General features: G+C 36.3%; 1 protein-coding gene across 2 annotated transcripts in view; it reads right to left on the bottom strand.

The window, feature by feature from the left end:
* Positions 1-22249, bottom strand: part of LOC144973256 (homeobox protein Meis1-like) — a 224562-nt gene that overhangs the window by 49092 nt on the left and 153221 nt on the right. For both annotated transcript variants that reach the window (XM_078915489.1, XM_078915500.1), the window contains exon 10: positions 7572-7717. In XM_078915489.1, coding sequence (XP_078771615.1) covers positions 7572-7717 — 146 coding nt within the window. The remainder of the gene's footprint in view (positions 1-7571; positions 7718-22249) is intronic.

The following is a 22249-nucleotide window of genomic DNA, read 5'->3' as shown; positions in this document are numbered from 1 at the left end:
GATATGGACTTTTCCAAAGTTGAAACCCTCGAAATTTTATTTTGAACTTGATATCATCATCATCATCACCACCACCACCATTGTCATTATCCTTTACTTCTTTATTTAGATAATGAAATCATTTGTGCTTTAAGATAAAACAATGAAATAATCGCATTCTTTCTTCTTTATTGTATTTACGAATCAAGACCATAATCACATTTACCTAAAATACAACTTAAAAAGAAAACCAAAAATAAATCCTCTAATTATCCCTTATCTTTGAAATAAGTCGAAATGATCGTTAGAACAAAGCCACGAGATAACTCACATAGCAATTAGACGACAAATAAATAATTCTAAAATCGGAATATTATACAAAATATTCTACCAGATTCCCGTCTAATGATACAAAAGGAAGAGAGGGAGGAAGTAAGCGGCCGGATATCGGGATATCATCCCTCCCCAAGACAAAGTGATTTCGCTGACGCCACTCGGCGACTAAGATTGATGATCTGTGTGGATCCGACACTGCTCATTTTCTTTGTAGAAGTAACAGTGCAGACAGTGCTCCTCTTTTACAGAGATACCAACCCTATTTTATCAGACCTTTTTCTTTCTTTTACACTAAATTTGACGATTAAAAGAAATGTTAAATTTTAGTTGTCTGTTCATTGTCGGTTTGTGGGGGGAAAAATGCAAATGGAGGGGAGTGAAGAATCTTCATTTTGTTAAAATCAAATGAGGTTTATCAAAAACTCTTATATTTACTTACTGTCAAGTATGTATAAGATTACGTGATATGTGATATACGATTAAGATCTTTAATCAAGCTCAAATAATCGAATTGCAAAAGAACCAAATTTTCATATTTCATTAATTTTTTTTTTAATTATTGATTGTACGTATTTCAAAAATTGATTTTGTCCAAATTTACATTGCTGTCTTCAGTTAGAATTGTAAATGAAAAATAAATGTTGTGATTAAGCGTTCATAATCAAACATACTATATTGAAGAAGAAAAACAAATCTAAAATTCTTTTTTCATATTTTTTTTCTTTGCTTAATTTATCTTTGAGTCTCTAAATACACCAGAAAAGGGGTGTTGCTGGGATAGCTAAAGATGTGTTTTGCGTTAACAGACCAAAAAAGTCATTCCGAAAACTTTAACGCAATCTAATAAAATTCACGATCTTTGTAGAGCTTGGCTGCTCTGATTTTGGCATCAAGGCCCTTATATTACTATGTAACACACATAAACACAAACGTGCGGACTCACACAAATGTATACACACAAACACACACACACATACACATATACACACACACGTACACACATACAGAAACTCACCCGCACCTTATTTCCTTTTCCTTTTAACTTAAATTTTCCCGAAATTCTCTCCCTCGATGTTAGAAAAATATAGCATGCAAGGGCCCTGCCCTGTGTAAAATGAGTGCAATGAGAAAATCCGCCGTAATAGCGGACGATGATGATAATGATGATCATGATGATGATGATGATGATTCTGTTCCCATTCCTGAAGATTCCCTCGGACTGGATTGACCCTTGGCGATTACAGTGTTGTAGCCCATAATGTAGCTGGACATTGCATTAATATGGTTTATAACCATCATCATCGTAGTCAGGTCGACTATCATCATAATTCGAAAATAGGACGAAGTGAAGTCACCATCATCATCATCATCATCATCATCATCATCATCATCATCATCATCATCATCATCATCATTCATCATCACCATCATCATCATCATCATCACCATCATCATTAATATCAACTCGAGAAAATGATTCTTTCTAATGACTCAAAAGAAAAAAGAAAATCTGTTTATAGAAAAACGACAACAGAGGCAATTAATGAAAGCTTTTATCTCGAATAAATCAAAATCTGATCAGACTGACAGAAAAACGCACAATCTGATCAGACAGACAGACACACAGAAAAACAGAGAGACAAACAGCAAGTGTGTAATGTATGTATTTGGTTAACTCTATAGACACAACCGATTGTCAAATTGGAAACAGACAGTGGGAAAATGGAACCAGACGCTGCTACTCCTATCCGTTTAATAATAATTCTAAGAGATAGTTATTTTAATAATTCATGACCCCATTACTATCGGAGTAAATATGGTTATTGCCAAATTTGTTTTTGTATTGTTGTTAGTAGCATTATCGTTTCTCGGTTCTCCCAGAGATCTGTAATTATTTGACTTTGAATGACTTAGAGAAGTAGAAATTAACTCTTTTCTTTTTATAATCTGTGGCATTTTGACCATATTATTATTTCTGAGTTCAGGGTGATATAATCCGTGTCTCCATTTCAGTCTTTATAAATTTTACCCCCTCATAAAATGGATGCAAAATATAGGTTCGATTTTGTTATTAAAATGAAATAGAAATGTAAGATATTATTGTTATTGTGTCGACGTCCACGATTTTGAAAATTTGTTATTTATCTTATGTTATTAACAAACCGTTTGAATTTTTCTTACTTTTGACCCCAAATAGCAAGCTATTGTTTATTGTTGCCAACTATTATAATTATTATCCTTATCATTATTATTATTATTATTATTATTATTATTATTATTATTATTATTATTATTATTATTATTATTATTATTATTATTATTATTATTATTTTTCCTGTCACTCACATATAAAAGATATGAAATCATAGCAACCGTATTTAGTGATATGATGGTGGTGGTGGTGGTGGTGGTGGTGATGATGATGATGATGATGATGATGATGATGATGATGATGATGATGATGATGATGATGATGATGACGATGATGATGATGATGATGATGATGATGATGATGATGATGATGATGATGATGATGATGACGATGGTGATGACGACTATGATGATGATAATAGATGTGAATTTAGAACACGTCGACCTTAATCTCTTTTAAGGTTTAACGACGCTTACGAGACAGTAAAGCCATATCAAAGTCTCAATTTGGATTGTTTATAATTTTGCTCGACTTTAAAGATTGTTTATTTTTCTATTTGTTGTTTTGTGGGGGTTTTTTTCATCCTGGGTTGTTTTTTGTTTTTGTTTTTTTTTTTTTTTTTTTTTTTTTTGGGGGGGGGGGGGGGGGGGGTTTAATGGTTTTTTTTTTTTTTTTGGTTTTTTTTTTTTGTAACGGGGCGGGGTGCGGGAGAGGGATGATTGGTGTCTTATTTTTTGTCTTGCTTTTCTATCATATTTATTTTTTTATTTTCTGAATGTGCTTTGTTTTGTTTTTTTTTTGTTTTTGTTTTTTTTTTTTTTGTTGTTATTGTTTTCTTTTGATTTGTTTTATTTTGGGGTGATGTTGTTTGCTTTATTGTTGATTTGTTATGTTTTCGTTTGTGTGGGTTTCAATGTTTATTTGTTGTTATAATTGTTTGTTTGTTGTTTTTTGTGTGTGATTTTTTGGGGGGTGGGGTTTTCTTGGTTTTATTTTGGTTTCTTTTGGGTTTTTGTTGTTTTGAGGAGGGAGGGTCAGGGGAATAATTTGGTTATGTGTGAGAAAATGTCTATGTTTGTTTGTCTATGTGTGTTTGTGTGTGTGTATGTGTGCATGAGTGAGTGAGTGATTGTGTGTGTGTGTGTGTGTGTGGCTGTGTGTGTGGCTGTGCGTAGTGGCAAGGGGGGTAAGGGTAATACGGTAATCCAATTTACCAAGAGTCGGTTAGTCGCCCAGCCGAGGAGAAGACGGGGTCTAGGTTAAAAGCATTTGTCACAAAACACGGTGGACGGAAAATGCTTTTAGTTCATCATATAAATTGATAGTTTGTATCGCCGACTTTCGTAGTACTCTTTCAGAGAGAGAGAGAGAGAGAGAGAGAGAGAGAGAGAGAGAGAGAGAGAGAGAAATTGTGCGTAGAGGTTGTGACACTGGCCTATGTCACTCGGATAGGAGATGATGTTTTTGTGTACTTAAATATCATATGTTGTTGAGACAGTTATCGATTTAATGATATAGCTTTATCTCTGTGGTCAGCATCATCATCATCATCATCATCATCATGAACAACAACAACAACATCAACATCATCATTACCGTTATCTGTTTATCAAACACCAAAGAGGTGTTGATGACCAATACATAAATATATGAAATGGATTCAGGATAACCTTAGAAATCGGATGATTGTGATGCAAAGAATGAACTAAGAAGTATTGAAAGCGAAATTATCTATAAAAGAGCTCTGATAGAAGGCACATCACGTGCCATAGATATGTAGCCTGATGAGATGGAGTGGGAACCAGGAGCACTACGGCGTGATGTTCACTCCAAATCCACGGCTCTCGCTACTGGCCTTTGTGAGCGTACTTCATCAAAACCCAATCAAGCAAAAATGAGCATTTAGTCCGTAATGAAAACCGGCAGTATCGCCATCATGCACGCAGTTCAGTGTGAGTTATCACGCCTTCGAACTGAGAGAGCAAGTAGCTAAAGGGTGGATTCTTTTTAATCCTATTTTGTCTTTTGTTGTTTTTTGGTGTGCTTTTTTGTGTGTTTTTTTTATGTGTTTTATTTTTGTTTTGTTTTTTTGTTACCCCCCCCCCCCCCCCCCCCCCCCTGAAATTACGAAGCCTATCGTTAGAATGAATATGTTTTAAAACACCACACTTACTAATTTGGGAGAAAACACTTGTGTAAGATATAGGGCATATTTCTTTTCAGATATTAAAGCGAATGCAACAAACATATTTTTACGATCAGGGTTTGAACTGAAAGTACGAAGTGTGATTCATTTATTGAATGAACTGTTCACGTCCTGCCAGTTAGTTGAGATGTAACGAAACAAATGAAATGGTAATGTTTGCATTTTCCCTATGTATCAGAACATAATTAGGATGGTTTGATTTTGATTAATATTTTTTTTAACTTAATTTTTTTTGTTTGTGTTAATTCTTTGTTTTGCTGACAATGGTCTGAAACAGTTTTATCTTATATCGTTATTCATTGAAATCTTTTCATTAAACCAGTTTGCTAGTAATTGTTACGTTTCTAAGCTCCAGGCAGCACCACACTGTTCTTTACTGAAACGTATGTATGTTCGTGAGTTGCAAATTTTAATTTGATAAGAGTCCCCTCACGTTTCCACCCCGGACCTTTTTCTTTTCAATTTTTTGTTAGTTTCAGTCTCATTTGACTTGGTTATAACCGGATAAAAGGCTAAATTTCCTATCTCCCCCAACCTAGACCTCAATCCATATTCTCCGCCTAACCCTAGTCGACGGGTAGCTCGGGTAGTTGGTTGCCTGTCAGAGGATTCCGTGGGATTCTCAGAGGCAAAGACTCTGTCGGGAGCTGATAAAGCCCTAAAACTAACACCCATCTTAAGACAGGGAAACCCGGACTGTCACTCAAATCGGACATTTCTCATTATCAAACTAAGAATGGATTCCAAAACGCTATGTGGCAACTCGCAGTCACCGGCTTCTGCTTTGGTTCGAAATTCGGATTCTCCCGTTCTTATCCTTTGCTTCCCGAGATTCTAATTTTCCAATTTATTTCTTGGGGGGATGGAATAGAATCGGGGAATGATATTGCGATACAAAGATACATTCTCGCATGCGACTCGTTGTGATGTTGTGAGATCTCAATACCTCCGCGGCTCGTCTTTATCGGTGTTGACTTTGGTTGTTTGTGTTTTGATAGAGTATGGAGAAGATCAAGGAATTCATCATGCACACCCAGATGATGATTCCTCGCGTGCACGTAAACTTTGAGAAGATAATTACCTAAATTTCACGAAAGCTTTAATTTTATCACGGCACCACGGCAGGTTCTATCCGTTTCATTTCATAAGATATCTTGAATTAAAGATTTTTCTTTCAACAGTTGGATATCAGCACGTGGGAGATATACAATGTAATGGAAGAATTTGGTTGATACGGAATTTAATTGGGTTACAGTTTAAGTTTCTTTGATTGTGATATAATAAGCTTTAAGAGCGAGTTACATGAAAAAATGAAGATAATGCTTAGATACCTTTGAAGATATGTATTATCATGCAACAATGGCTTGGGGTTTTATATTCTGGATTGAAGGCTATTAGGCCCTATTATGTATTTTTAATGCTCGAAGTTCAGGGCTCGTTTCAAATGACATGTGTGGTAAAAATCTCGAAAATCACGAATACTGTGCCAATGCATCCTCCTCCACCACACCCCAATTCCGTAAAGAACGAAGCCCATTATAACAGAAATTAATGGCAATAGCATCACTGACTATAAACTGTAATAAGAAATGAAAGATGACCATATTCTCGAAAACTTACGATTTTTTTTTCAAATGTTTTAAGAATTTTATTTAAAGTCCACTTCTAAGGGATTGAACAGGACTTTGAAATGTATATAATCTAGTCGTTTCAAAAGGCAATCTTTCTTTTCAAAATTGAGAAACTAACATCAATCTGCCAGTTCACACACACAAAAAAAAAAAGGTTTTCTTGTAAATTTGATGAGAGCCTCTAAATATTACATGTAATAATAATAATAATAATAATAATAATAATAATAATAATAATAATAATATAATAATAATAATAATAATAATAATAATAATAATAATAATAATAATAATACTATGGTTTCATATTGAATCATGATCAAAAAAAAAAAAAAAAAATACAAACGTCTTTACTTTGATGAACACATCATTTAAAGAGAATGAATAAATGAATTAAAGAGGAAAATAGACGCTAGGATATGAAGCCATCTCGAGCATTGAGGCCAGTTACGTGTTTGGAGTTTCCAGGAGACTAATCAAGCCCGTGAGATTTCCACCTGTCTGATGCGATTTGGCCCCGTGCAAAGATGAGATGAGGTTTTTGCCGTCTTCACTTCATAGGGGTCCTTCAATGGCTTCTTTGTAACGTTATTATTATAGCTTCGGCGGATGGATAACGGTTTAGATTAGCGCAATGGAAATCAAAATATAGTTCAAGGGGCAGAGAGTGAGTATGCGAGGGTTGTAGATTTTTCCACCGTGTTTTATCATTGTTGTTACAGTGATTAGACGGTTGTGTTTAATTATTTGGAGATATGAGGGCAAGAAAGACAAGAACAAAGAAGTTCCAATTACATAGGTGGATTTACTTTACCTGAAGATTCAACAGATGCGTAATACAGAATATATCGTCTAAGGGGTTGGTTATTCATATGAATTAAATTACAGGGGGCTCAAAACGATTGACAATCGATTGCAACTTTCAAAGCTCAGAATTTGATCAAAATCGAAACATTCAACCAAACAAGGCATGCAAAACCAAATTCAAAATAAGACACATCCAGTCCTATTGACAGTCGGACGTGAATTGACAGTCGAAATTGATCACCTGATGTCCTTTGATTTACTCTCACGATAAGCGTCATAGGCTATAATCAGATATTCATTCACATTAAGCTCGGTCAACTATAAAACATTCTACTGGTTTATAAAAAATCGCCCATTTGTCCATACGTTTTCTGGATCTCTCTTTGACGTGGCGTCATACACATGCAGTGGTCCTCTGAGCCAGAGGGTTTACTACTGAAATACAGAGGATTTTACTCACCGATAAATGCTGAAATAACCATGCCCTCATGATGTTTGTAGCTACTTTAGGAAATATCCCACGTTTTTTATTCCGTTTACTCCCCCGATCATCATCCTCGTCTGCTGTACCATCACCTGAACCCACGCTGTTATCTAAGCCGTCACCTGGAATGAAAAAAAATAAACATTGAATATTGATTAAAATCATTTATATTGATTTAATGAATTTGAAATTGGAAACATTCAAATTCAATCAATTTGATAAAACTGCGATAAAGATATAATCTTAACCTATAACTTATTGTATATGACTAACCACTTTGGATAAAAATGTTCATAAAATTGACGCATGTCGAAACGTTCTGAGAATGTGTGAGCATGAGCATGAGCAAGAGATCTTAACGAATTGATTTCTCCAAACCTCGCAGAAGACGAAAGAGTTATGAGATTTCAGAATTATTTATGTGAAATATAAAAGTGAGAGCGCCATTTAAAAGTTTTGACAATATTATAGAATTGCATCATTGGCAAACAGAAATACAAACAAAAGGACAACTGGACGAAAATAACAAGTTCGACACCGCATTGAGTAACATGAATGCCTTGATTATCTAAATATATCATATTAAATTTATCGCTGAAAACGATTTGAAGACAGAAAAATAGGAGGAGGGGGGGGGCATATTTTGACAGGCTCATAGAGTAATCAATCAAGTATTTTAGACAGGCAACATGCGTGTTCTGACGATGTGTATTGGGCTGTAACACACAGATCACTTCACTGTCAAATGTTTTGATTGTGTTGTTGACACAGCGACGGGATATCACAATCATCCTAATCGCCATCCGTTCATTTCTTTTTTGAAACTTTTTTTCACCCCCTTATTTCCTTATCAAAACACGACTTTCTGACGGCCGACGATCTCCTTGCGGCAAGCCGTGTTGCCGTCAATGGGCAACTACCTTTAGATTCATTCCTTAAGGATCACTTGACTTGGCTAATGAGTCCAACAGAGCAAAACAATTCCGGGCAAATATTTCAAATAATTCTGGATTCCCTTGATTTTCTTACAATACCCGACCCTATCAATGAAACACATTGCTTTTTCAATGCGGGTTCGGATTTTATAGTATCCGCCGATATCAAAACTAGACCTCAAGAAAATGTGGGTTCTTTTTCAAGTGTGGTTGGGAATAGCCTGAAGGCATACGTCGTGCTGATTCCCAGATTGCTCTTCTCAAACGACAAAACGACGTCGTAAGTTCCGTGTTAACAATCGGCGGGAGGTATCCCTCCCTTGAATTTCCAAAGAAACTGAAAATAAAACGAGGTGGAAGGCTTTGATGTCTTTTGTGTTCTTGGAATTAAATGGTTTCTTTTAATATGCGTATGTGAAGTGTGATGTTATATGCAAAAGTAGACGAAATTTAAAATTAAGATCAATTCCGATCTTAATAAAACGAATAATTGTTATAAAATACACGATTCGTTCCTTGCTGGAAGACTCTGCTCTAATTTTAAAAATAATAAAAAAGCTACCTCTTAGAGCCAGTTTATTTTATTTCATATTTTACTATATTGTAGGATACGTTCTTCCCGCTATTTACGTCGAATAATACTTTAATTAAAATTCAACCAATTGGGAGTACCGAATACGATTGAAAAAAATCCATATGTTCATAAAATAAAATGACACAAACACACAATCAAATTGGAATCAACACTGGTTGTCAAATACAACAACAATTTGTAAACTACAACCTCAGATAATTTAATAGGATAAATTCTTGCATGGCTTATGTTAGAGTAGCGAATATTAACACCTTATCGTGCCAGAATCAGAGACAGTTCACTCTCCTCCGTCTACAAATTGCCCAAGGCAGTCGCGTGTTTGCGTTTTGTATGCATTATGTATGAAATAAGGTTAAATTAAATGTTGGTTTTGGAGGTCTACTGCAATGAAAATGTATCATGGATAAATGAAAGGTGGATAGAAAAAAATAAAAAGAAAAGGAAGACCAATTTTTATGTGCGGTAAGATGCGAAAAACATGCCTTAGATTGGATAAAGTCATCGAAAAGCGACCACCTATGATGCTTGTGTTGATGATGATAGTGTTGTGTTGATGATGATGACGATGACGATGCCGCTACATGCTTACCAGATCGTAACGGTAAGGTCATAATCAAGGTGTACAATATTGTATGTTTTTTGTTTTGTTTTGTTTGTTTGTTTGTTTTTGTCACATTCATGTTGCACGCGTCGTGAATCCAATGCTAATTCCAGCATATTCCATTAAAAAACAAGGTACAATACTGCCATTTATGAATGAATCGCCCGGTTTAACGTATGTAGTAACAACAGAGTTAAAACAACAATCTTTTTTTCAACGACTCAAAAGAGTCGGTTACAAGTTACATGTTTTGATTCGGTTCTCCAAAGCAAGAACTCAACCTCGCTGCCTGGTTTTCTCGGAACGTATACTTCCCACCAAAGTCCTCGTCATAATAAACACCGCATTGGCATTCTCGCTGTATCGTTAAGTCAGTGAAGCTATGCAAATTACGAAACTAATGACAGAACCAGAGAAAAGAAACAAGTTCATGATCCCTGTATATACAAGAGTTAAAAATCTGATATCTTCACATTACTACGAAACTAATCGAAAGCTTAGGTGTGTGCTCATAAAAGCTGAACACCTACTGCGAAAAGTTAAGACAATTTACGAGTAAAAAAATCCCATAGCAAAGAACTATTGATTTTTAAAAAAACCCTACATCTTCCACCTTGTTTTTCCTATTACGGGATGTATACCTATTTGTAGTTCTTTTCTTTTTTTTTAGTTCTTTTCTTTTCTTTAGTCTTTCTTTGATTAATCTATCAAAATTTGTTATTGCAATTTTACTATCTTTTTTTTTTCTCAATGCTTGTGTGAGGTTGGGAATTTACATGTGCATGTGAGTTTAGGTTTGTTTCTCTCTTATCTTTTCTAACCTATTTTTATTACGGTGGTAACGATGTGATTATTACGTCAGACTGGAATAAGATTGATTTTTTTTCTGTTTTGTATGGCACCCGTAAAGTAGGGGATAGAGCGAAGGGGCATGAGTTGCTTCCACGGTTCTGTTTTTTTTTTTTTTTTTTTTTGTTGCTTTAGGTCTCTTCCAACACAATTGAGGTTATATGAGAGACCGCTGAAACAAAAAAAAACAAGCAATCTAACAAAAATAGTACAAATGTAAATCAAAATCATAACCTAAAGATATCATAAGCTAAATTATAAATAACCAAGAACAAACAGGCAGAAGATTTACAGAAAAAAAAATATCCCCTGTCAAAAATACAATCACAAACCAAAGAAGCAGGATAGGCTAGTAAAGAGAAGAAGAAACGACATCACTATCGGATCGTAAACCCATGCGAACATCATAGGTATACGAGTCAAGATCTTCACCTATCAGTTCACGACAGGAAAAGTAGAAAAAGAAAGAAACGGTGACATTCTAAAAATTACCAAAATTACCAATCAAACACTAAGACACCAACCAAAAGACGAAGTAACAACAGCAACTGCAACAACAACAACAACAACAACTGCTACAACAATAAAAAGGAAATAATGAAAATGGTGGTTTGGAGAGGGGGGGAGGGGGGAGTGTGAAGATGGCGGGGTGAGGAATGCCTGCATCTCTATCGCCATCTTCGTTCTTCTTCCTTCTGGCCCGATGACTTCCTAGCAGTGGGCGAAATGGCCAGTCCTGTCAATCACAGTGGGCTGGGTCATCAATCAACCCAAACACGGCCTCAGGCGGAAACACACGCTCTCTCTCTCTCTCTCTCTCTCTCTCTCTCTCTCTCTCTCTCTCTCTCTCTGTGTGTGTGTGTGTGTGTGTGTGTATGTCATGTGTCTGTCTCTTTCTTTCGACTCTCTCTCTCTCTCTCTCTCTCTCTCTCTCTCTCTCTCTGTGTGTGTGTGTGTGTGTATGTCATGTGTCTGTCTCATTCTTTCGACTCTCTCTCTCTCTCTCTCTCTCTTTCTGTGTGTGTGTGTATGTGTGTGTGTGTGTGTGCGTGTTTCTCTCTCTGTCTCTATCTTTTCCTACTCCTCTTTTCTCTTTCTCCTTTTCCATGGTGGACACACACACTCGCTCTCTCTCTCTCTCTCTCTCTCTCTCTCTCTCTATCTATCTATCTATCTATCTATCTATCTATCTATCTATCTATCTCTCTCTCTCTCTCTCTCTCTCTCTCTGCCTGTATGTTTATTCGTCTCTTTCTCTCTCACTCACTCTCCTGCTCGCCCCCCCCCCCACCCTTTCTCTCTTCCCCCCCCCCTCTCTCTCTCTCTTCACTCTCTCCTCTCTCCTCCCCCCCTCCTTTCTCTCTTCCTCTCTCTCTCTTCTCTCTCTCCTCTCTCTCTCTTCTCCCTCTCCTATCCCCTCACTAACGAAAGAGTGAAAATGGAAAGGCTTCGTATGGGAACAAAACAGACAATGGACGTTTCGGGTACAAACCGTTTGTACCCGAAACGTCCATTGTCTGTTTTGTTCCCATACGAAGCCTTTCCATTTTCACTCTTTCGTTAGTATTTTACGATCACCGGCTTCAGGCAGCCCTTACCGTTTTCTGCCTATCCCCTCACAATGTTAAAAAAAGGGTGGTACATAAAGGAAAGCATGTCCTCTTAAAACTAATGTGGGAATTTCCCAGGTAAGACAATATTATATTCTAAAGTGGCCACAGCCTTATTATCATAATACACAATCGGTGCTTGGTCAATGATGACACACACCGTTTATACCAAATATTTCTCTGTTGTCGATCTAGGTTTTTTTTTTTCAGTATGGTATTTATGTTTTTACTGGGGGCTTTTGTTGTTGTTGTTGTTGTTGTTTTTGTTTATTGGCTTAAGAAGGGATTTGAGCCCGAAACATTCCGTGTTTGGTATTTTTTTCTTTGTTTATTACTTTTTACAGTCCATAGCCTCTAGCAGCTTAGTATGACTTTAACTTTTATTTTTAAAAAGGGGGAGTTTCTATTTATAAACAATTTAGTCATTTACTCCTCAAACGAAAACTAATATCAAGTGCCAAATTCACAGACTTGTTACTTTAATCTACCAATTATCAGAATCATAATTTTATATCTAAATAAATGTGCGGTCTACGCGACCTATGACATTATACCAGACTATAATTAAACACGTTTGTTTGCCCCAATGATATAAAATGAAGTGGCGACGCTTTAGTTTTATATACAAGTCTTGTTTAGGGCCCAGCCACAGAGTTCTGTGGGCCCAGCGTAATTCCTGTTTGATTTGCCCTTCCAGTGAAGAAATTGGCGGAAATGCTGTTGACTTACCATTGAGGTGACCGTTATCTAGCCGAGAGTATAGGTCATATCCAATGACAGAGTAAACAAATCCTTAACGATCGCCGCCCTGTTTTTTCTCACGCTGAATCCTGTTTGGTTTGGATTTGACTGAGACAGACTGAGACTGAGAGACCAGGAGACTGGATGGTTTCACCCAGTAGAAAAGTGCCAATACGCCTGTTTGTGACGTTTTACTTCACAATGCCATATCGAAAGATTGAAATTGACACCCAAATAACCAAAATTTATTATTATTTCTCTATTCTGGCCAGATAAACTTTGGCTTATCGATGGATTAAAAAGACCCAAAACTTGTCCTAAAAGAATATTTAAACCGATACATCTTTTTACATTTTGTTCAGGAAAAAATTTGAGCTTTATCATTCATTAAACAGAATATTCTTCTCTTGAAAGATCATGAGTTTAACTTTTTTTCAATCTTTCAGTCAATAGAGAAGTAATTTTCTAGTAGATAAATTTTAAGACGGCATTTTGTCAGTGAACAGCGGAGTGTACTTTGCCTGTTGTAGAACGGACCGTGTTAATCTCTGTAATACGTATTACTATAAAATGTATATATGCGCAACTATATAATATAACCATTGCTTCCGGTGTAAATGATAATTTATTTTCCCTCTTACGGAAACCCTGTTTGTATACCAAATTGAGGATAATCAAGTTGTTAATAAGCGGCATCATCATTTGTTTCTCCAGAGAGAGAGAGAGAGAGAGAGAGAGAGAGAGAGAGAGAGAGAGAGAGAGAGAGATAAACAGTGCCAGATGCATAGAACTGTTTTGGTTAGCAGGGATAAATACAAATTATGAAGTCTTTTTTTTTCTTTTTAACTAAAATACTAATGATAACTAAAATACGGAAAATCTCTGCATGCTTGGTGATTTGTTTATGACCTGATTGTTGTAAGTGTTATTTATATATGGAGCGATATAATCGAATACAGATTATGTTAGGTATATATAATAATGTGGTTCTCTCTCTCTCTCTCTCTCTCTCTCTCTCTCTCTCTGTGTGTGTGTGTGTGTGTGTGTGTGTGTGTGTGTGTGTGGAAGAACAAATCACCTATTAAAATATCTATCTTGTGCCAGCGCTTGGCCCCAATTTATTTTGTTTTCTATTTTTATAAAGATGTGAGAGATGAACATGTGGAAAAATAATTTTCTAATCGAAGATCACGGTAATGTTTAATTGTGAGGAATATAAGTGTAAGGACTAAATAAAACAAAAATTAATTAAAAATCAATAAAAACAATATAGAAACAGTGAAAGACGTTTTTAAAATAACACACACACACACACACACTTAAAATGCAATTTAGATATGATTACAATGAAGAAAGTAAAGTTTACTACTAATATCTGATCGATGATACCAATGTGCAAATGGACCTGCCAAGTCAATAGAATTACGTTATGTACCCATTATTGTAACAATCCCCACAGCTGTTGCCGCTCGATACTGCCCGTCCGTTCTGAATCACTATCACAAAATCTTCCTTTTTTATTTTGGCCAGAAAATTTATACATCAACAAAAATCGAGCGGATTAGATGAACTCCAACTTGTCAAAACGTATCAATCTGAATGAAGTCTCAGGGTTGCCATATTTTCACAAGTCGAGGGTCATCTTATTGATAAGATATTTGGAGTAAAAACATCCTGGGCAAAGTGCACTAAATGTGTTTTGTCGATGGTCGTCAGCGTTGCCCAATACCCCAATCTGATGTTATCTGCCTTTTGTGATCGTTGATTGCAAACAATTTATCCAGGATAACGGCTGTACGTAATTGGTAATTGCCGATTTCCGATGTGTATCAGCCTGTGTAAAATGTACTTGTCAATCAAACAGTGGACAGGACATGAAGGTCAAGGTCTCTAAGCAACACGTTTTCATTCAAACTCTACCCACAACTTCCTTAAAATCATGTGCCAATTTGATGAGTGTGGGGAATTTGGTCACCTCATCAAATTTTAATCACAGAGCTTCATGTAATATAAAAACTAAAATCTCGCAATTAAATGTGATAAAATTAAGCTTTATGGTGTCATTATTTTGAAATAGTTAACATTCTTAATTTGAGTTGTCAATTGTTTGGGAAAACAAAAGATTTGGATCGTGTATGGCTATAAAATTCGGCTAAAAAAACTGTTTTATGGACATGTTTCGGTGTAATAGAATTCGTCGGGAGGTGAGGATATTGATGCATCTAGACAAAATATATACTGTATGGATTCATAGGCAGACACGGAAATATCAAATAACCATTCTCTATCTGTGGCAATGACCATCACCTTCCAGCCGTGGTAACTGGACATTGCAGGACATAGCCAGATTATCGAATTAGCCGATCGGACATCTCGTGCTGTTGGTTGTGTTAAGGGCTCTGTTAGCGTGGATGTCATCTCCCGGAAGACGCCCGTAGGTGTGACATGCAGGGGTTGGATTCACGATCGATAGACGAATGGATCCGATTGATGGATAGACGCGGGAATTAATGAATGAATAAATGGATGAATGAATGGGTGAGTGGATAGATGGATGAATGAATGGGTGGGTGGATAGATAGATGGATGAATGGGTGGGTGGATAGATATATGGATGAATGAATTAATGGGTAATGAACGCTTAGAGGAATCGACTAATAAATAATTTAGCGATGAATGAAAAATATGGAATACATGAATGAAAAAGGACTGAGTGAAAGAATAAAGGTTGAACGAATGAATCAATGAAAAATGGATAGATAGATGAATGAAGAGTGGAAGAATAAATGTTTTTACTCAAGATGGATGCATGTATGGTTGGAATGTTGAAAAGACGCACGAATAGATGTGTGGGTAAAAACGTTGAATTAATGAAGAAACTAGATAAGTAACTCGGTGGATGTAAAGACAAACTGACAGATGGTTGAATGAATTTATATCACCAAGCATCAACTAACTAATTTTTTTCATGCATGCAATAAGATCTATCTCCAAATATCGATCTGTCACCCCTTCTTTCATTCCTCCCTCCATCCATCCCTCATTTCTTCCATCCGTCTATCCATCCAGCCAATCATTCACACAAATAACAACATCAATAATAATTCCGCGCCCTACTGCTCTAAAATCGCTGAAACCTAATCGAACATTCGGCACCGTTCTCAAATTACATACAACCGCTCGGCTGGGATATCGCTCACCGCTGTTATTACTGCGTACTGGCGGGGGGCTCGTCCGAGATCGTTTCCCAGAATTCTCTCTAAATTCAACCCAATTCGTCCAAAACACAGTATTTTCTGTCTAAAATTCATCAAAATACTGATGACCTTCGAGTGAAGAACAGGACGGATGAGGTAAGAGCAATTAAGAATTCCTACTGTTCAGTCTGGAATTGTATACGGTGAAGGGAAATGAGACCACGTGACATGGGGAGATTTCTGTGTTTGGGACGTCTGACGATGACGTGTGGGGAAATGGCTTGGATTGCGGATTACAAAGACACTGTAAGATGTGGGAAAAGTGTTTTGGTTGCGGTAAAAGTCCTCAAATTTGTTACAAACTTTATATTTTTCTCTTTCATTGTATTATTGTGTGAAGGATATAGTATTTTTGTTATGCTTTGATGTTGTTTCTTTTATTTCTGAAGAAATAGATGGAAAAATCTTAAATTTAGACCTAGACTTTGTTAAGTGGTTTGAGCACATTTAGTAGATATTGCGCTATGTTAAAAAGCTCAAGATTTAATGGATGGAACCATTTCCCATAGTTGAATATATGAACAGTTTTGAACACGGAAAAATAGTTTTAGATTATTTCTTTAAACCAGTTATTACGCCTTTTGTTTTTTACATTTTTCCAAATGAAAATAAAATTAATACATAATAAATTATGTGAAGATTGGATTCATCTGAGTGATCAAACAATAATTTGCTGTGAGAATAAAACTTAATCTAGGAAACTAGGTGGGAGGGTGATTGGATTGAAGGATGCCTGTCTTTTTCAGGCGTGCTTGTTCCGGATATGTAACGAGATATGTGAGCAATGAATGCAGTACTGGTTAACCCCCTGCCATGACAGTACACTTGGGTTTTGAAAATAAAAAAAGGTATTTGTAGTTTTGAGGAAGGTCTTAGACCACTGCACCGTATCATTTATTTACCAAACCGATTCCACAAAACAACAAACTAATACTAAGTCGAAAAGAAAATAATGTGGTCAATAATTAATCTCAGGGGCAGTTAATTTTTGGTTTCGTGGAATTTTTTATTCATAGATTTAGTTATTACATGTCAGATGCTGCTGGTTTTTTCTATTTTAAAAAAGAACATGCTAAAGATTTTGAAAAGGAAAATCTTTTGAGTCCCCTCTTTGTATTGAACATTGTCCTTTGCTCCAATTTTTGATTGGGTAGAAATTTCGAATAATATTAGCGTGTGTGCGGTACCTTGGCAAAACATGCTTTTAAAAATAATGATCAGAAAACTTTAACTTCTGATGTTAATAGAATAAGATGATCTCCAAATTGTCAAAACAAATTTTTGCAGTATCCGGTATGAGACGTTTTGGCATGTGATCCTAGTCTGTCGATAAAGGATGTGAAAGTTTTCTGGTGAAAATGAAATAAGTGTTTTGTCGATGTGCGGCTGTGTGGCGTGTGTTATCGGGGGCAGACTAAGGCTCTATGGGAGGATGATGTTACGATTAGGGCTGGAATTGCCCAGGATAGTACACTGGTGTCCCTGTTCTTCTGTGGTGCCATTTGGTTGGAAGTGTCACTAGGGTGGAAGATGGGTCGTTCTTAGTGTCCCTGTGGACTTCCAGGAAAGGCAAGAAGACCGGAAGTTTCATTCCGTGGAGGCGATTATGGTTGTGTTGTACATGGCGGTGGTGGTGATGGTGATAATGGTGGTGGTGGTACAGATTTTGATGTGATGATTTTTGTGGCTATGTTTTTGGAAATGATGTCGGTGGCAGTGACGATGATATTGATACCGTAATGATTAAGTATAAGTTGATTACGAAATCTATAATCGTAAAATTTAAAATTGCAAATGCCATTCAATGCGAACATGATAAATGTCAAAATGAGAATGGTGATAATAATAAGATGACGACGGCGACAACAACGACGACGACGACGACGACGACGACGACAATGATACTGACGGTGATTGTGATAATGATTGGTAATGATGATGATATGATCTCCTACCTATGTTGATGGCAATGGTTTGATAACATTTTCGATAATTTTACTTCAAACACCATCAAAATGCATCACACCAACAGACCACATAAATTTATGCTCTGATACGCGGCCCAATACTTATAGATCTGATTATTGCTTCTATTCTATGCATTAGCAATATAATAATATATCGATCTTGGGGCTAAAACTGATGATAGATTCATGCATTCACGCACATTTCACATCAGCTTTATCATCAACATCATCATAATACGTATCATCACCACGGTCATCATCTCCATACTGCCGTATTCTGAAAAAACAAAAAAAACACGAACTTAAAATTTTGGCCAGAAAACTCGTCCTTCAAATATCGATCGATTAAAATAACCCTCATCTTATTGATAAATGTCAAACCTGGTACTTCACGGAAGCCCCAAGTTTGAGAGTCATTGGCAAGATTAGATTCATTTTAATCGATCGATATTTGAAGGACGAGTTTTCTGGCCAAAATTTTTAATTCGTGTTTTTTTATTTTTCCGAGTACGGCAGAATAGCTGATATGAAAACGATCCTAGTGAATTATCATGATGAGACAGCCGATATGGATATGAAAGAATGAGAGATGATGAAGACATTTGGGATGAAAGTAGTCGGGTAAGGCTAGGAAGACACCCGTCATCAACAAGTATCATGCAAGCAAATGGAATGGCACAGAGATGAAAATTGATAATTCCGCATTTATAAAAAGTTCAATAAAGAGCAAATCCGGATATCTATGATAGTGAGGATTGCCGAAATTAATAGGCAGTTCAAATATAAGGTATATTATTAATCTAACACGGTTCGTCTTACTTATTTGTTGTTTGTTATTCAGAGTTTTACAGCGCTTGCAACTCACATAGGTTATATAAGCGCTTATCTTTGTTGTTTTCAACTATAAAATAATGACAACATAACTTTATATTTAATCTGAAAATGGCCAATTTGAGTTATATCATGTTATACAAATTACAATTATATGAATCGGAAGTTATGTTTGTGGGATGTTGGCAATGAACCTATCGGGGATCATTCTTTTTAATGTCTCTTTTTTTTTTCTTCTTTTGTTTGTAAAAAGGAAGAATTAATTTTAAAGATGATGGAGTGAGAAAAGCGATGTTGGCAGGAAAGGACGAACGAGTGAAGAGAAGATGAGTGAAGAACGGCGTCGAATGGATAAATTGGTGCATAATTCATGACTACGGCGGATTCCATATATGACTTTTTGCAGATTTCCTTATTCACTGAGAGTGATGATTACGCGTTGATCCAGTACCTCAGGATGGTGAGATTGGCCAAATCTCCGATAATGGCCTTGAGCGGCGATGAGAGAATGCCTCTGTGATGACCCTCGGGTCGTTTGGGAGCCATAAACATCATTGAGTTTGGCACCTCGCGATGGCTTTGCCACGCACGCTAGGAGTCGTGTGTAACGATGTTGACATCATTTTGGTGCCAAATATTTGCCAAGAGCGCTAAATGCTTCTTCGTCTTATTTGCGAGCACACTTAATATATTTGAGTTCTTTTAATTCATCAAATGACAACATAAGTATTGACATATGGTTATGAATGTTTTGTTGCATTCACTGAAATATAACTATCTATTATGCACCAATGCAGTAACTTGTAAAGTAAGCACTACATTGAAAAAATCCCCCACAAATTTCCTGCTTAATTGCCGTGTAATTATCGATGCAAGAAAACAACAAATGAAAAAAAGAAGGGGGACTCATATTATAGAATAAAGCTATCACAACACAAAAGCACATTATCAAAATGTGATTTAGATACAATTTCTAATAAACATAAACAAATCATCTCCCCATAAACACGCCATCCAGGCTGGAAGTGTGTTTACATTCTAAATAACATTCCCCATATGCCAAAACGGCTCAAAAATAGCGGCTGCCCTCTGTTGTATCTATTCAAAACAGAGTTGAAGGCATTGTTTCAGACTTTACATGTAAGAGAGTTCCCATATTATCTCACGTGTATATTATTAACTTCGTAAAGAGAAGACCGTCGTTATGCCTTTACAATTTACTTGTTGGTGCTGAACGACAAAGAACTTACGACAGTGTAAAAAAAAAAAATGTCTGATGTTTTTCTCCTGTAATCAGAAATAAACATTCTATACAAATCTGTAACAGGAAGAGATGAAAAAAATGAAAATGTTAACATTGTCTTATATCTTCGTTGGATTAAAAACAGCATACAGGATGTCAAATGTCGCAAATCTATTAGGAATTGAATTCTTTTATTTATTTTATTTTATTTTTGAGGTGGGGGGGGGGGGGGGGTTCCATCCTTAGTTTATCCAAACACCGGAAGTAGTGGCGTGTTGGCATTTCAGAAACAAACAAAAAAACAACAGAAAATTGCGAACGTGGATTGAATGGCGCATGGCAAAGATATTCCTTTTGTGACAATGGAAAGAAGACGTTCTTATCAATACGTCCATAATACAGAAGTTATGTTGAGTATTTCTATTTTTTTTCAATCTGAATATAGTTGACAAGGCTTGATTTAACTCCCCCCCCCCCCCTCTTCTCCCCTGGCTAATCATATCGTTAATGTCAGTTAGTACCCTTTCGCGGTACTAGTAATCTTATAATACCCATCAATAACTACGTCCAGGTACTCATTCACACCTGGGGCAAGCGGGATATTTTGTTTCGAAAAGGTTTGCCCAAGGACAAAATACTTTGCTTGTATGAATTGTTCCTTACAATGATTATTACGTAGGTGTATTTAGTCATATTTGCAAAATGAAATCCCTTTTTGAGTAAATATAACAAAACTTGATTAAATTTCCCTTAATTGTTTGTTTGTGAGGCAAACGATCGAATCCTCATGACCCACTCCATCCAATCTCTGAATACTAAATGTCTTTATATTGCAAGCCTGCAGAACAATGCAAGTCATGAAACGTAATTTAAAAAAAACACAGTGCTCTTTATGCATCATTAGAAATCGCCAAAATACTCATAGCACCATGCATTTTATAAATTCTTCGCCCATCTCTCATTGGTCACTCCATCCTCATACAAAAGCATATTATGTCTTCAACACACCATTTCTCAAATAAGCCATCATCACCATCTTATATTATTCCATCTAATCCCCACAATAATATTTCCCTTAATTGTATTATTTTACCCATCTCTCACAAGCCTCTCTAACTCACTTCCTCTGCCCATTCCCCCATTCCCCAGGCCATTTCGGGAAGCGATGAGCATTAAACCGACAGTCCACATACAAAAACAAAGTCAATGGCACCGGGGGTGTAGAAAGGACACGAGAAAAGGACCGCCAAGGAAATTGTATTGTCACTCTAATCATATAATGCATGGACGATTCAATGGACGGCCACTCGCCTCCAAATTGCTCCCCCGCCCGGCGACCATCGATCTACGAACGACGACCCAGTCTGTAGACACGGCAAAACAGCAGCAGCAGCAGCAGCAGCAGCATCAGTGGTGGCACTGGCATCAGCATCAGCCTCAGCCTCCCTCTTTTCTCTTCTGGCTCTCCCCACGATCGACAACAGACATTGTCATTTATAAATCGTCGTAAAATGGAGCTTTAACATGTCTTAAGCTGGTCTATATATGACACAACCTCGGAGAATTTTTTGTTGTTTTTATAGTTAACCTATGTGAGAGGATAATAAGACGAAGGGGAGAGAGTGGTATGATATGCAGTGGAAGTAGTTGTGTCTTGAAAATGTGTTGCCATGTTGCCTTGGTGGATGGGGCTTGCAAAAAAAAAAAAAACATAGCAAAAAAAAAAATCAACAACAACAATAACAATAACAAAAACAAATAAAAAATAAAGATAAAGTAAAAAATAAATATTATTCCGTTTTATTGTCATTTTCACTACCGCACTCATCAAACATGCGTTTTTATTGCCCTAGAAAACTTGACTGATCGACTCGATTACGAATGGTTTTGGATGAGCAATATAATCGATTATTTAAAAAAATTACACGAGAGAGAGATGGGGAGAGTAAGAAAGAAAGATATATATATATATATATATATATATATATATATATATATATATATATATAAAGAGAGAGAGAGAGA

This window comes from Berghia stephanieae, chromosome 1 (assembly GCF_034508935.2).
Source record: "Berghia stephanieae isolate SIO BIC M18660-M18661 chromosome 1, UCSD_Bste_1.3, whole genome shotgun sequence".
Classification (NCBI taxonomy): Eukaryota; Metazoa; Mollusca; class Gastropoda; order Nudibranchia; family Aeolidiidae; genus Berghia; species Berghia stephanieae.
The sequence above is the reverse complement of the archived record's forward strand: the minus strand, read 5'-3'. Positions and strand labels throughout refer to the sequence as shown.